General features: G+C 40.3%; 1 protein-coding gene across 1 annotated transcript in view; it reads left to right on the plus strand.

The window, feature by feature from the left end:
- Window positions 1-10,787, plus strand: part of ANKRD31 (ankyrin repeat domain 31) — a gene marked incomplete at both ends in the record, with an annotated part of 131,538 nt that extends 120,751 nt beyond the window's left edge. Inside the window, 2 exons of the mRNA XM_080925105.1 lie at window positions 2,433-2,535; window positions 10,639-10,787. Coding sequence (XP_080781231.1) covers window positions 2,433-2,535; window positions 10,639-10,787 — 252 coding nt within the window. The remainder of the gene's footprint in view (window positions 1-2,432; window positions 2,536-10,638) is intronic.
- Window positions 10,788-13,280: the final 2,493 nt, after the last annotated feature.

Raw genomic sequence — 13,280 nt, forward strand, 5'->3', positions numbered from 1 at the left:
CCCAGAACTTCCTGGTAGAAACATGGTGGTGAGATCTGAGGTACACATGCAGCCATACTTAGCCTGCATGCTTTCAAGACAGCATATACAGTGACTGCATATTATGTCTATTCTTTTGTGACTGGGTTATCTCACTCAGGATGATATTCTCTAGATGCAGCCATTTTCTTAAGAATTTGGTTAAGTCATTGTTTCTGGTGGCTGAGTAGTATTCCATTGTGTATATGTACCACAATTTTTGTATCCATTCATCTTCTGAAGGACATCTGGGTTCCTTCCAGCTTCTGGCTATTATAAATAGAGCCGCTATGAACATTGTGGTGCATATATCTTTGTTGTGTATTAAAGTGTCTCTGGGGTATATGCCCAGCAGTGGAATAGCTGGGTCTTCAGGTAGTACTATATCCAATTTTCTGAGGTATTGCCAGACTGATTTCCAGAGTGGTTGTATTAGCTTGCAACCCCACCAACAGTGGAGAAGTGTTCCTCTTTCTCCACAGCCTCGCCAGCATCTGCTGTCATCTGAGTTTTGGATCTTGGCCAATCTGACTGGTGTGAGGTGGAATCTCAGGGTTGTTTTGATTTGCATTTCTCTGATGGCTAAGGATGTCCAGCACTTCCTCAGATGTTTCTCGGCCATTCGGTGTTCCTCAACTGAAAACGTTTTGTTTAGCTCTGTACCCCATTTTTTAATAGGGTTATTTGATTCTCTGGTGTCTAGCTTTTTGAGTTCCTTGTATACCTTGGATATTAGGCCTCTATCTGATGTGGTGTTGGTAAAGATCTTTTCCCATTCTGTTGGTTGCCGTTTTGTTTTCTTGACGATGTCCTTAGTGGGATGCTAACCCCAGAGGCTTGCACTCCCCCAGAAACAACTCACAGACTGTATGAAGTCCAAGAAATAAAGAAAACAAAACAAAACAAAAAAATATTTACAAAACAAGAAAACTTTAACTATTTCCATGTTACACTTTATTTTACATGTACTTTATGCTCATTGTAACTATTAAGTTTTCAAGGCATACTATCAAACCTTGAAAAAAATCAAGTACTGACTAAAAAATATATTCATATAGTTTTATGTAAAAATTATGTTAAAATCTGAAAAATAAGTACTGACAAAAATGTATAATTTTAAGCAAAAAATGTTTAAAATCTGTACATTTATCTTTGTTTTGTAAAATAAAGTTGTTTTAAAAAAAAAGACAGCATATACAACTCATCATTTCTAATGTCGGTTCTTTGAAAAGGTAATATTTATGGGGACTTTCCATTCTGTGACAAGAAAGGAGGGATTGGTACACTGGAGAGACCTGGTTCTATCCCATTTTTCCTTCAGACATTGGTCTATGATTTGGGCCCGAATGGTCCCTTCATTTTCTAGATCTCTTATTACTTGGTCACTCTGTTCAGTTTAGCAAGAATTTATTAAATACTCAGAATATACTGAACAACTGTGTCTCTGTTTTTTGGATGTTATCTCTTTCAATCCCAACTTAATAAGCTGTGAGCCATTCTTTAAAATAAAAACACACAAACTGCAACATGGAATTTAAGAACCTTACTTAGGAGCCAGAACTTCCAAGTCTTTCATTCCATAATGGCAGGCACTAGGTGACACAGATCATGTTCTCAGAGAGCTCATGATTTAATGGAAGCAAGACACATTAAATGCTGTGAGAGAGACAGGAGCACAGATACTGTGGAGCCCCTTGTAGGTATCATTCTTACGTTTAGAGGTTACAAAAATATGCTCTAAAGAGAAGAATGTTCAAACTGAAACTTGACACACTGTCCAAATGCACCTACCCCCTGGGAGTGTTTTATTAGAGTGTCTGGAGCTGAGAGTAGATAGCTCTTTCAAAGTCTGCCTCCGCCCCTCCCATTTACATGCAGATATTTTAAGCTGTTAGCTTTTGAGCCAATAATAGTATCTAAATTCATAAGCACATTACTAAATTTTTATATTCATACCTAAATGTTAGGTGATCGATGTGATTAGTTAGATATCTCATTTCTTGAAAGTGCTATTATTTTTATGGTTTAGTTTTGCTATAATGTTCACTCTGAAGTTACAAAGCAGCGGGTGCTAGATTGGTAGCTGTTGGCTGTGGTATTAAAGGGGAAACAACAGGTGGCAGGCATTTCTAGACAGGCGCAGAGATTAAACTACAGTTTGGACATCATTGATACACGATTTCTGCCCCAAGAACTTAATTATCCTCTTAACACCAAAGCAATCAGACATGATAAGTAGATGCGTGTAACTATATTCCAACAAAATATTTTTATAAAAATAAAGGTGGCAGGTTAGACATGGTTGTAGTCTGTAGTTTTATTAAGCAAATTGTTTACAAAAATCAGGGTTTTTTTTAAAAAAAAGAAGTATATTTGCCTCTTAACAAAATGTATAATTTTTTTTTAAACTATAGGTAACATACCTTGGAAAGGAACTTTCAAAGTATGTTTCTGAAGAAGCTCCTATTTCTGCAGAACCGCATAACACACCACAGCAACATCAGCCATGCCTCTCAGGTAAATGTGGCCCAAAAGCTACTTGTTAGTTGTGGGGCAGACATACCCAAGCCTAATGAGAAAGTGCCTTTCCCCCAATTAGGTCACATTCATAATTGGTCATTACAATTATCGTTTTAACACAAAAATCCAGTGGCATTTAGCATATCCACAGTGTTGTACAACACCAGCTCTGAGTAGCTTCTAAATGCTGTCTTGCCTTCCAAAGAATCCTGAACTCATTCAGCAGTTACTCCCCATTCTCTACGTCCCACAGTCCCCAGAAGTTGCTTTCTTTCTGGATGGATGTGTTCTTCTAAGTACCTTACAGACGTGGGTACTGCTCTGTGGCCTGTGGCCAGGCTCCTTTGACCCAGCACAGTGGGCTTGAGGACCAGCCACACCATGGCATATGCTTCTGCTCTGTTCCTTTCATGACTGAATAGCACTGCTCTATGAGAATGCCACCATTTCTTTATTCATCACGTGTACATGTAAGCTGTTTCCCTTCAGGGATATTGAAAACAGTGCTGTTGGTGAATGTGCATACACACGTAGTTGTTGGAGTACCTGTCTTAGGTTCTTGTGGCTATATAGCTAGGAATGGGATTGTTTGGTTGTGGAGTACCTCTAGGTTTTATTCTTGTGAAGAATACCCAGACTGTCCTTAGCATCAGGGCCATTTTACATTCCCACAGTAATGATCAAAGACTCCAAGTTCTCCATGTCCTCGGTAGTAGTTGTGTTGGTTTACTGTCTTAGGCACAGCTGCTTCTAGGAAATTTTTAGATGATATCATCTTTTTTCAGTAATTCCTTTATCTGAACCTATTCTAAAATCACTGAGTGTTTTTTAAGTATCACACAAAGACTTGCCATGTTCATACATTTTCTGAAAATTTGCACTAAAAGGAATCTTTGCTTATTAAACTAATACTTCTTATGAAATGGAAATAATATTATCCTGAAAAACCTAAAAATTCAGTCTCACAAATGAGTGTCATACCTTGATTTAATTGTGAAAGAGCAAAACACAATCCTGAAAATCAGATGTAACCAACACTTTTTTCCCTCCTCTGCTACAGTACCCCTCCTTTTATCTCGATGCCTCTATCATGTCAGTTAGAGATGATCTAGGCAGGAGGGTACTGCACAGAAAATGATTATATTATGATGAATAAGGTCAGGAACCAAACAGGACTCCTATTGTCCTACCAGGACTCCCTGGTATTATTACTTTTCTTATAATAGGGCTCCATAATTCAAACTACTTCTATTTCCTAACTAATTCTTAATTTGCCTTAACTTCTTAGAGTCATGTCTCAAAAAATAAAAAAATATAAATAACTGGGCTGGCACAGCTTGACACAAGCTAAAGTCATCTGAGAAGAGGGATTCTCAACTGAGAAAACATCTCTATAAAATAGTGCTGCTAGCAAGCCTGTAGGGCATTTTCTTAGTTAGTGATTGATGGGGGATGGCCTAGCCCATTGTATGTGATGATATCCTTGAGCTAGTGGTCCTGGCTTTAAGAAAGCAGGCTAAACAAGCCATGAGAAGCAAGCCAATAAGCACCACCTCTCCATGACCTCTGCATTAGCTCCTGCCTCCAGGTTCCTGCCCTCCTTGAGTTCCTGTACTGACTTCCTTCAGTAATGAACAGTGTTATGGAAGTGTGAGTCAAATAAACCCTTTCCTGCCCAAGTTAAAATTTGGCCATAGTGTTTTATTGCAATAGAAACCCAACTAAGACAAAGTACCTCGTTGTAGTAGATACCTTCTTCCAGTTTTGTAAAGACAGCCTTCATCATTTGGGAGACTCTTGGTCTGGGAGATCAGATCAGTGAACATGAGGAAGTTAAAGGTTTAAGAAACTAGGAGTTCTTACAGTAATTCTTGGAGATTTGTTCTAAATTGTCCTCATTTGCTTCTCTGTTGCTGTGATAAAACAATGAGCAAAAGCAGTACAGGAGAGGAAAGGGTCTCGTTTGTTTTGTCTGGCTACAGTTATAATCCTCTACCAGGCAACCCAGACAAAAACCCAGAGGCAAGAACTGAAGGAGAGACCAAAGAGGAGGGGTGTTTACTGGCTTGCTTTCCATGACTGGCTCAGCCTGCTCTTTTACACAGTCTCAGACCACCATGCCTCACCCAGGGGCACAGTCCACAGTGGGCAAGGCCCTCCCACATCAGTGAACAAGGAAGATTGAGGTGACTCTAATTTTTGTCAAATTAGAGTCAGACAAAAAATAGCCAGCATACTCACCCTGGTGATAGTAGATCCATTTAATCAAACCATGGAGTCATGCCTAGTAACCTCATTATTTTTAATGACTCATACTACAGCTTGACTGTAAATCTTGGATGAGTAATAGTATTTTATTCCTTATGCAAATGATAATTTCATAACTCCCTAAAAAATTGCTATGTCCATGTCTCTCTTGTGCACGTACTTGCTCATCCTCCCTCCCCTCTCTCTCCAAACCTCTACCCCACCCCACATATACACATACATCACACCCTTCACCATTTACAGGAAACTCTAGCAATGCATTCTTCCTAGTTTCTAAACAGAAGTCAAAGAAAAGCTGTATATTCTTCCCTGTGTCATGAAAGCCACCTGCTTCCCAGATTTCTCCCCTGTTGCCAATACTATAAACATATCCTTACTATTAATTCCCCCCCAAAAGAAATCCTGGTTTTTCTTTCCTTCAGATATTTTCAATGATTATAAGCCAATTTGAAAGTTATCAAGGTACCAGGTGCCACCCAGTGTTTTGCTACCTGGTCTAAGCCTATAAATGCACAGGGAGACCCTTGCTGGCATGCTATATAGGCTGCTGTGGGAGTTTCTTTTGAACTTTCGGGATTAGGATTCCTGTGTACCTGTTTTATGGTAGCTAGCAGTATAAATTATAAAAATATAAAACACTGTAACCCAACTAAAGGGTCTGATCAAGCTGACAAATTTTAATTTTTCACATGCTAGTTTTATACAGGTGGTAGAAGGAAGTAAGGCATGGAAAAGTAAGGTATGGAACTAAGGGAACTTTCCGGTTAAAGGATTTCTCACAATACCCTTTGTGAAGAATTACTTGAGGAGGGGGACAGCCTGGGTGCAGGAGGGAATGTTCTGCCAAGCAGGATCCGTTGTCTGGGTGATTGTTCTACTCGGCTAGCTACCTGACCAAAGTGAGATCACCTAATTTCTGGGAAAAGGCCTTTACTGTGGGAAATAGAAACCTAGGCTGAGATCTGTGTAAAATGGCGTTACTCAGACACTTCTGTGTTTACAGTGATAAGTCTTTAAAGAGTGTTTTTTGGAGAGAGGCAGAAAAGGGGGAATTAGAATGAGCAATTTATACTTGTTACTGATAGGAAGGCTATGTATTTAGGTATGAACAAAGCAATATCTGATCTAGAAAAACTTAATAACGTTCCTTTCCTTTAATTTTAGAATGACTCAGTATAAAAGCCAAGTAAACTGGTATTTAAGAAAATAAAATCTGGAAGAGGGAAAGCTGAGACTGTTTGTACCTTTTATAAGTGTACCTAGATCTTAACACTGCAAATAGAATTGTCAGACCCTATACCCATCATTCCCTATAAATTGCTTTTATACTCCTAAGAGATTGAAGAGATCTTTGAATTCAAAGAAATTTTAATAGGGTCTTATTTCATACAATCCCCAGTGTTGACCGTACCATAACTTTCAATAAATATCCATTGAATATGTGAATAAATTAATGTAAGCATGAATATGATCCCAAGGACTTTGTTTTAAAACTTTATTTAGTTTGATCATCTTAATAAATAGGTATGTTAAAAGCTCAAAGACTATAATAGAATTCAACAAATGGTAAATACAACATTAATTAATAATACTACCTCATTTAAAATATGTATTCATCATGTGTTTATGTATGTGCACGTGCATGTGGTCATTGGGCAACTTGTAGCAATCTAGTCACTCCATCTGCCACGTGGTTTATAGGATCAGAGTCAGGTGCTCAGATTCTACAGCTTTACCTACTGGCCCATCTTGCCTGCCCAGTTGGTATCATCTCTCCCATCTAGGGTTGCTGTTTCTAATTGTGTGGTAGATAAAGGTGGTAGCTCTTCTATTTCTCAGCCAGAAATTAGAGCGTGTTCTCATTCGCTGCCATAGGCTCTCTCTCCATGAGAAAGCATGAAGTCTGTTCAGCTTTGTTCATCATTCTTTCCTAAACTTACAAAATCAGATGACATCTGTAACATTTTAAACAACAAACAGCAGCTTCCTTAATATCATATGCATGTATGCATGTATGTATGTGTCATATTTAACTCATAGTATCAAGATTATCTTAAATCATGAAAATAATATCATTTAAAATGTTTAATCTGGCCATTTTAAGACTTTTTCAAACCAGATGTAATGGTGCACACCTATAATTCCAGCACTCAGGAGACTAAGGCAGAAGGATTGCAAACTCAAAACTAGACTGGAATACACAGTGAGATCCTGTCTCAAAACAGTGAAATTACACACACACACACACACACACACACACACACATACACACACACACACACACACATACAAACACACCTGTCAGTATAGTACCAAGGTATTCAAAGTACATCAACATTAAGCTAATCATGTATAAGAAAAAGAATATTGTCTGAGACGTTTTAAAACATCACTGTAACACTTGCCAATATGTTATGTGGGAAACTTCAGTCTGGCCAATGAAATGTATGCCTTAGTTCTGGGTGAGACTTTAGGCCCAACACCTTAGTGTTGCTCTCACTTTCCATCCTAATGCCTAGAGATCAGGTGTGATGGCTAGATATTCATTACAGTGTGGGGTCATGAGCTAATCTAAAGATACAGCAAGTGTTTGGTCAGCTGACAGAAGAAAAGGCCAAAAAGTAACCAATAGTTTCTCACAAAAGTCCTTTTAGGTAGAAAAATGTGTCAACTGCTTTTAATGTTACTGAAGTAAAATACCTGAAAGAAACAACTTAGGGAAGGAAAGTTTTCTTTTGATTCAGTTTCAAAGTCTATAGTTACTAGATTCCCTTGTTTTAGCAAAACATCATGCTGCCAGAAATGTGGACTTTATGGTGAGCAGGAAACAACAGGCAAGGAGGGGTAGCCAGGATACTACATGCCCATGAGCCTGCCCTCAGTGGCTCCTTCTCATCACAGTCCACCCACTCAAGTTTCTAAGCATCCAGACTGTCACTACCAGCTGTCAACCAGCTCTTCAAACTTTGAGCCTGTGGAGAGCATTTCATATTCAATCCACACTGTCTGCAGAGAAAATAAAAATTTAGACAGTAAATTATGTTGGATAATTTTACAGATTTCAAGGAACTTTGCACTGAAAATTGAAGCAGTGGGCCTTTCTGAGAACTGAACTTAAACTAACTAACAAGCCAAGGATGTTACAAGTTGGAGCAGTTGTGAAGAACCTGAGTCTCTGAGTCTTGGCCTGGTCCTTTGTAGGAGTGGTGGGCATTGTGTGTCAGTCGGTGTGGGCCCTCTCAGCTGGGCCTCCCCACTCTGCCCCTTTGCAAGCACATGTGTAGCCAGAGCGGGGATCCCGGAGTTTGGTGTGTCCCTGCTTCCCCCAGTTATCCCTTCTTCTTAACAGTTTTCCCAAGATCATTTCAGTTGTGCTTGAATTAAGCATTATGAACTTGTGGACTTTGCTTTCAGTTTTATATAATATTGTGGAAATCAATAATGAAAACTTAAATCTGCTTCTAGCATTTATTTCAGTGCACTGCTAAACAATAACATATGTACTGTTACCAAAACATTCACAAGTAAATAGTAATGAACTATCTCAAACCCTATTATAAACTGGTTGTCAGTGGTTCATGTCCATAGTTCTAGCTACTTAGGAGACAAGGCAGGAGACAGATTAGCCTAAACAAAATAATGGGAGCTCCTCTCAAAATAAACAGATAAAAATCCCCTTTATTTTGGTTTCCAAAGAATAGGAACTACAGACAGAGATACTCTGAAACTGTTCTTGAGTGAAGCTGTGGTGAGCCTCTGGTTAGCAAGACATATAACCAACTTCCCCTTCTTGGAGCACCAGAGTTAACCAAGCATTGTACTATTATGCTCAGTGAGCTGAGGAATACAGTTTGAAAGCAGAATTTGGATTTATATACAGATTAAATTCCTGACCTAATCAACACCATACTCTGGGTTGCTAACTGATGCATCATTGCCAACAGAATCTTTAATAGGTAACTCTTGGGTCTAGATATTGTAAAGGTCAGTAAGTCTTTCTCACTGCATGCACACTGAGAACAGTACCAGTACCTTTTCTGCGTGCACAAGCACTTTTTGCCTCTACAGTTAATATGGGGAAATGTTTATATATGGAAATATGTAACTTAAATAAAAATACATTTTAAATATATTTTAACTGTAAAGTGTTCAATTATAGTAACAGGTTTGTGTGTCCCTAGGTGTGTGCATATGTAGATGTGGGTGCACATTTGGTGGGAGACAACAACCTTGACTGTTGTTCTTCCATTATGATCTAACTTGGTTTTTATTTTGCTTTTTTTCTTTTCTTTTCTTTTCTTTCTTTTTTCAGTAAGGTCTCATACGCCCAGACCTTGTCAAGAAAGCTAGGTTGGTGACCATGGAGCCCCAGGGCTCCACCTAGCATCAGTGCCTCCTCTGTGCCAGGATTACAAAGATGTATCACTATCCTCTAGTCCTGCTCTTTTCTTCTTTCTTCCTTTTTTTCCCGAGTTCTGAGGAATTAAACTTAGGTCTTCGTGGTTCCAAGGCAAGTGGGTGCTTTACTGACTGAGCTGTTACCTCATTCTGTAAGTGACAGTTTAAAATCCACTCGGACTGACTTAAACCACTGAAAATGGCATTTTATTGATATCTACATGACAGTAAAGGCCAGGGAGGGCTCTGAGACTTTATCTAAGATTCAAAGAGCATAACTAAACATATTCTCCTCTTCTAGTTTCTGCATTCTAATCCCATAAACCTGGTATAGGGATTCAAGTTTGTAATCCTACCACCGAAGAGGTTAAGACAGAGGATTCAGAAGTGGAGAGTCATCCTCTGCTTCATAGTGAATTCGGGGCTAGCCTGAGATGCATGAGACTCCATCTTCAAAAAAAGAAAAAGCCACTGCATTCCTAAGATCCACTTCCACATTTTAGTTCCTTCCTAATAGCCTCTTCTTACCCAAGACTGTTTGCCTCTTGATTCAAGGCTAGAAAAAGAAGATTTAGATGTGACTCCCCAGAGTCAACCGAAATCTCATTGTCTCTCACCTCCCTCTGAATGGATATGTTCCTATCATTGGGTCAGTGCCTACTAATTGGCACAGATGAAAATGAATCAAGAAGTTGAGAATTATTAGCCCAAAGAACATAAGCCAAGCAAGGTGAAAGGAATAGTCATAGGCAAGTTATTGTGGGAAATATAGATGCTGGTCATCAAACCACCACTGCCCTTAAAACACTTAATTCTATGAAACTTTTATATCCATAGGACATGTGCCTTAACTCAAAGGTCATGGACCGTCTCACCTGACACAGGCAACAGAACCCTCTCACATAGAAGTGCCATTGCCATGAGACCACACCCTACATGTGTGGTAGAGAAAGGATAGAAAATGGCTCATCTGTCTTCTAGTCTAAAACCTCTCAAATCAGCAGTTGATAGTGATCATACTAATAGCAAGTAATTGTTTGTCATCTGCCAAGTGATGTATGTGTTAAGTGTGCACACGCGAAACCTCAGTCTTTGCAGCTGTTTTATTCTCGGCTTCCTGGAATTGAAAGACAGAGGCCTTACTCAACTTTAAAGGCTTTCTTCATGCTTTTTCTGCTATAATTTTAAACTACAAACAGTCCTCGCCTTTGCACCTCCCTTCTTCCATCCCACCCAGCTCTGTGTGTGTCTCCCTCTCAAAAGTGAGTCAGTTCCTAGTCTATAGGTTTGTCTCAGGCACAGAGTGACGAATGTCCTAGTCAGAACCCTATCAAGTCTGCTCTGATACGGACTGACTGGATCCTAGGATATGAAATGACTATGTTTAAATCTTACATTATAAAAGGCTTGTTTTAATTTTGATGCATATTTTAGCAGGCACTTCCGGAGAGTCGATGCAAATCATCCCTCATTATCTACAGATAAAAGAAATACTTCTAAACAGCGATCAGGAGCTTCTGCCATGCCATGTAATGGAGCCGCACTGGAAGTTCTATGTGGAATGTAAGAAGCTTGCGTTCTGAAGCCTTGCTTTCTTGGCAGCTTACTTATGGTTGTTCTAGAATCACCAGTCCTTCATCCCCATCTTGTATGGTGGGCAAATCTTAACCTGTACTGAGTTATTTACTGAGATAAGAAAACTGTTATGTCGTGGGCAGTTTAGTGCTTTTGCCTCTGAAATCAAGGCATTTCTGATTAAAACCATGTTGATTCCCCTGCTTTACTTTTGTCATCAACTTGAAGCTAATCTTGCATTCGGCACTTCTTCCTGTGCATGAGTGACAGTTCCTGTTAGGAAAGTGAACACACACACATAAACAGTCAACAGCTAAGGATCCCTGGAGAGTCTCTGGAATGTTCCTCCATTTACTCTGACAGGTAGCTTAAAATCAAAATGTAAAATTCCAATGGGGGAAAAAATTAAAAACTCCCTGTGAAAGCTTGGGTCTCATGGTATGTCTCACAGTACACCCTTTTATCCAGTCTTACTTGCAAATGTTGATGGCAATGAGTTGTTGTTCTGGGTCAAGGACTGTGGCTTCTGCTGCACGATCAATAGTGGATCGTCACTAGGACTCTTCTGAGATACCCTGTTGTGGCTCTGTGTCATGGAGGGGCGGGGCAGCTTTCCCATTCTCACACCCTCTGGGCCACTTTGTCACGCCCACACCTCTCTGGCCAGCTCTCCCATGCTGCCCAGGGGAGGGACAGGGTCAGCTCTCCATAGCTCTCAGACATCAACATGGCCCAGACTGGGGATATCTGCATGGCCTTTGGTGGTAACACGAGCCAACCCTTCCTGCTGCAGGGACATGTACTCAGTCATGGCCCTCGATGGCGACAAGAGCAGGCACCTCATCATGGCCTCAGGCAACCCAGGCTGTTCCTTCCCACACTCAGGTCTCTCTTGATAGTGCTCAAACCATCCCCTTCTCTCCCAGTTGTCCAGTACATACATGTCCATGGTAGCGGTTCCCTGCAGGCGGGCCTTTCTCAGAGAGGCAACATGGACGTTCTGCTTCTTTCTCTCCCTTCTTTCTGCAACATGGTGCCTTTGGGTATCTTCTGCCTGTCTCTGGAGTGTCTCTGGGTTTCTTCAGGTACCCACCGCTGCATGGGGGTGGGCATTCCTCTCACACTTAAATACATTTTTTTTAATTGCTTAAAGAAAGTTGTTTTTTTTTTCCTTTCTCTTGGCCACAGTGAATCACCTGCCATTTCTCAGTAGGTCACCCTGGAGAAGCAGCATTATCTTGATTTGCTGAAAGAAATGCATGCCCATGTGTAGGAGAGCACTCAGCTGTACAAATCACCACAGGGCCAGTCAGGGAACAGGGAGGACAAGGGAGCGGAGGAAAGAAGGAAAAACAAAAGGAAGTGCAGTAGGTGGTGTGTGAAGGGGCTAGAACATGAACTCGTATCTTTAACAACGCATGCCAGTTGTTATCACAACACTTGTGATGGATTAATTAATGCATGTAACCCTCACAACCCCGGATGTACTAGGAAAAGGTGTCATTCATTTTCAGATGGGTGGTCCGAGGAAAGGATGAGGTAACTTGGCCCAGAGTTACAGAGCAGCCACCATGTGGTAGAGATAGAAATCAAAACTGGGAGTCTGGCTTTGGAGCTCAGATTAGGTATCTCTCAGCTGGTTACCTAGTTCAAAATGTATATTAAGATATTGGAACAGTGTCAGCCTCATGATGGTGACTCAGGCTCCTGCTTCGTGCACATTTTAAAGAAGTCAGTTTGCTCACTGTGGTGGGGCAGATGGATCCTTATTGAGGTTCTTTATTTTTCTGTCTTGGAAGGTTCTAAAGGTGGTTGCGCTAATCTTACATAGGAGAACTATCCTGGTGCTTTGAATGACTGCATGAGCCCATAGACCCTGGCTTGCAAGGGGACTTCGGATTTCTTACTTATTTCGAGCTAACAGAACTTAGCAGCATATGTATTTTTGGATTCTGGTCCTGGTTTGTTGTTGTTGTTGTTGCTTTGTTTTGCCTGTTTACATAGTGCTTGTTAAAGCCTATTTTACCGGAGGAACCTTATTCTTAAGCATGCAAAAGCCAAAAACTGGTTTTATCCAGCTAAAGCCATAGTGTTTTCAAGTCTTGATTCTTTTACCACCTAAATAAGAGGAGCAGAATTGGAGGTCATGCTAAGTCAACTTGCCTGACTTCATTCAATCCCCAAGTACAGGGATTGTGGTTAATTACTAAATTCCTTAGACATATCTGTAGGTTTGTATTCTTTCATCTATTACTACTTTACCAGGAGTTTTTTGTTTTGCTTTTGAGTTAGGATGACCTTGAAATCACCATGACCTTGAATATCGGATCCTCTTTCTCTACCTCCCACATGCTGACAGTATACATGTGCCACAGCACCCCGTTTATGTGGTGCTGGGGTGCATGCCAGTATCTCTCATCAGCTAAGCCCAGCCCTCCTTTTCTAGGAGTTTTTGAAAGACCCCCGCTTAGCAACAGTAAATGCCATGTCTGTAAGGCTGT

This window comes from Micromys minutus (genome assembly GCF_963924665.1).
Source record: "Micromys minutus genome assembly, chromosome: 11".
NCBI lineage: Eukaryota > Metazoa > Chordata > Mammalia > Rodentia > Muridae > Micromys > Micromys minutus.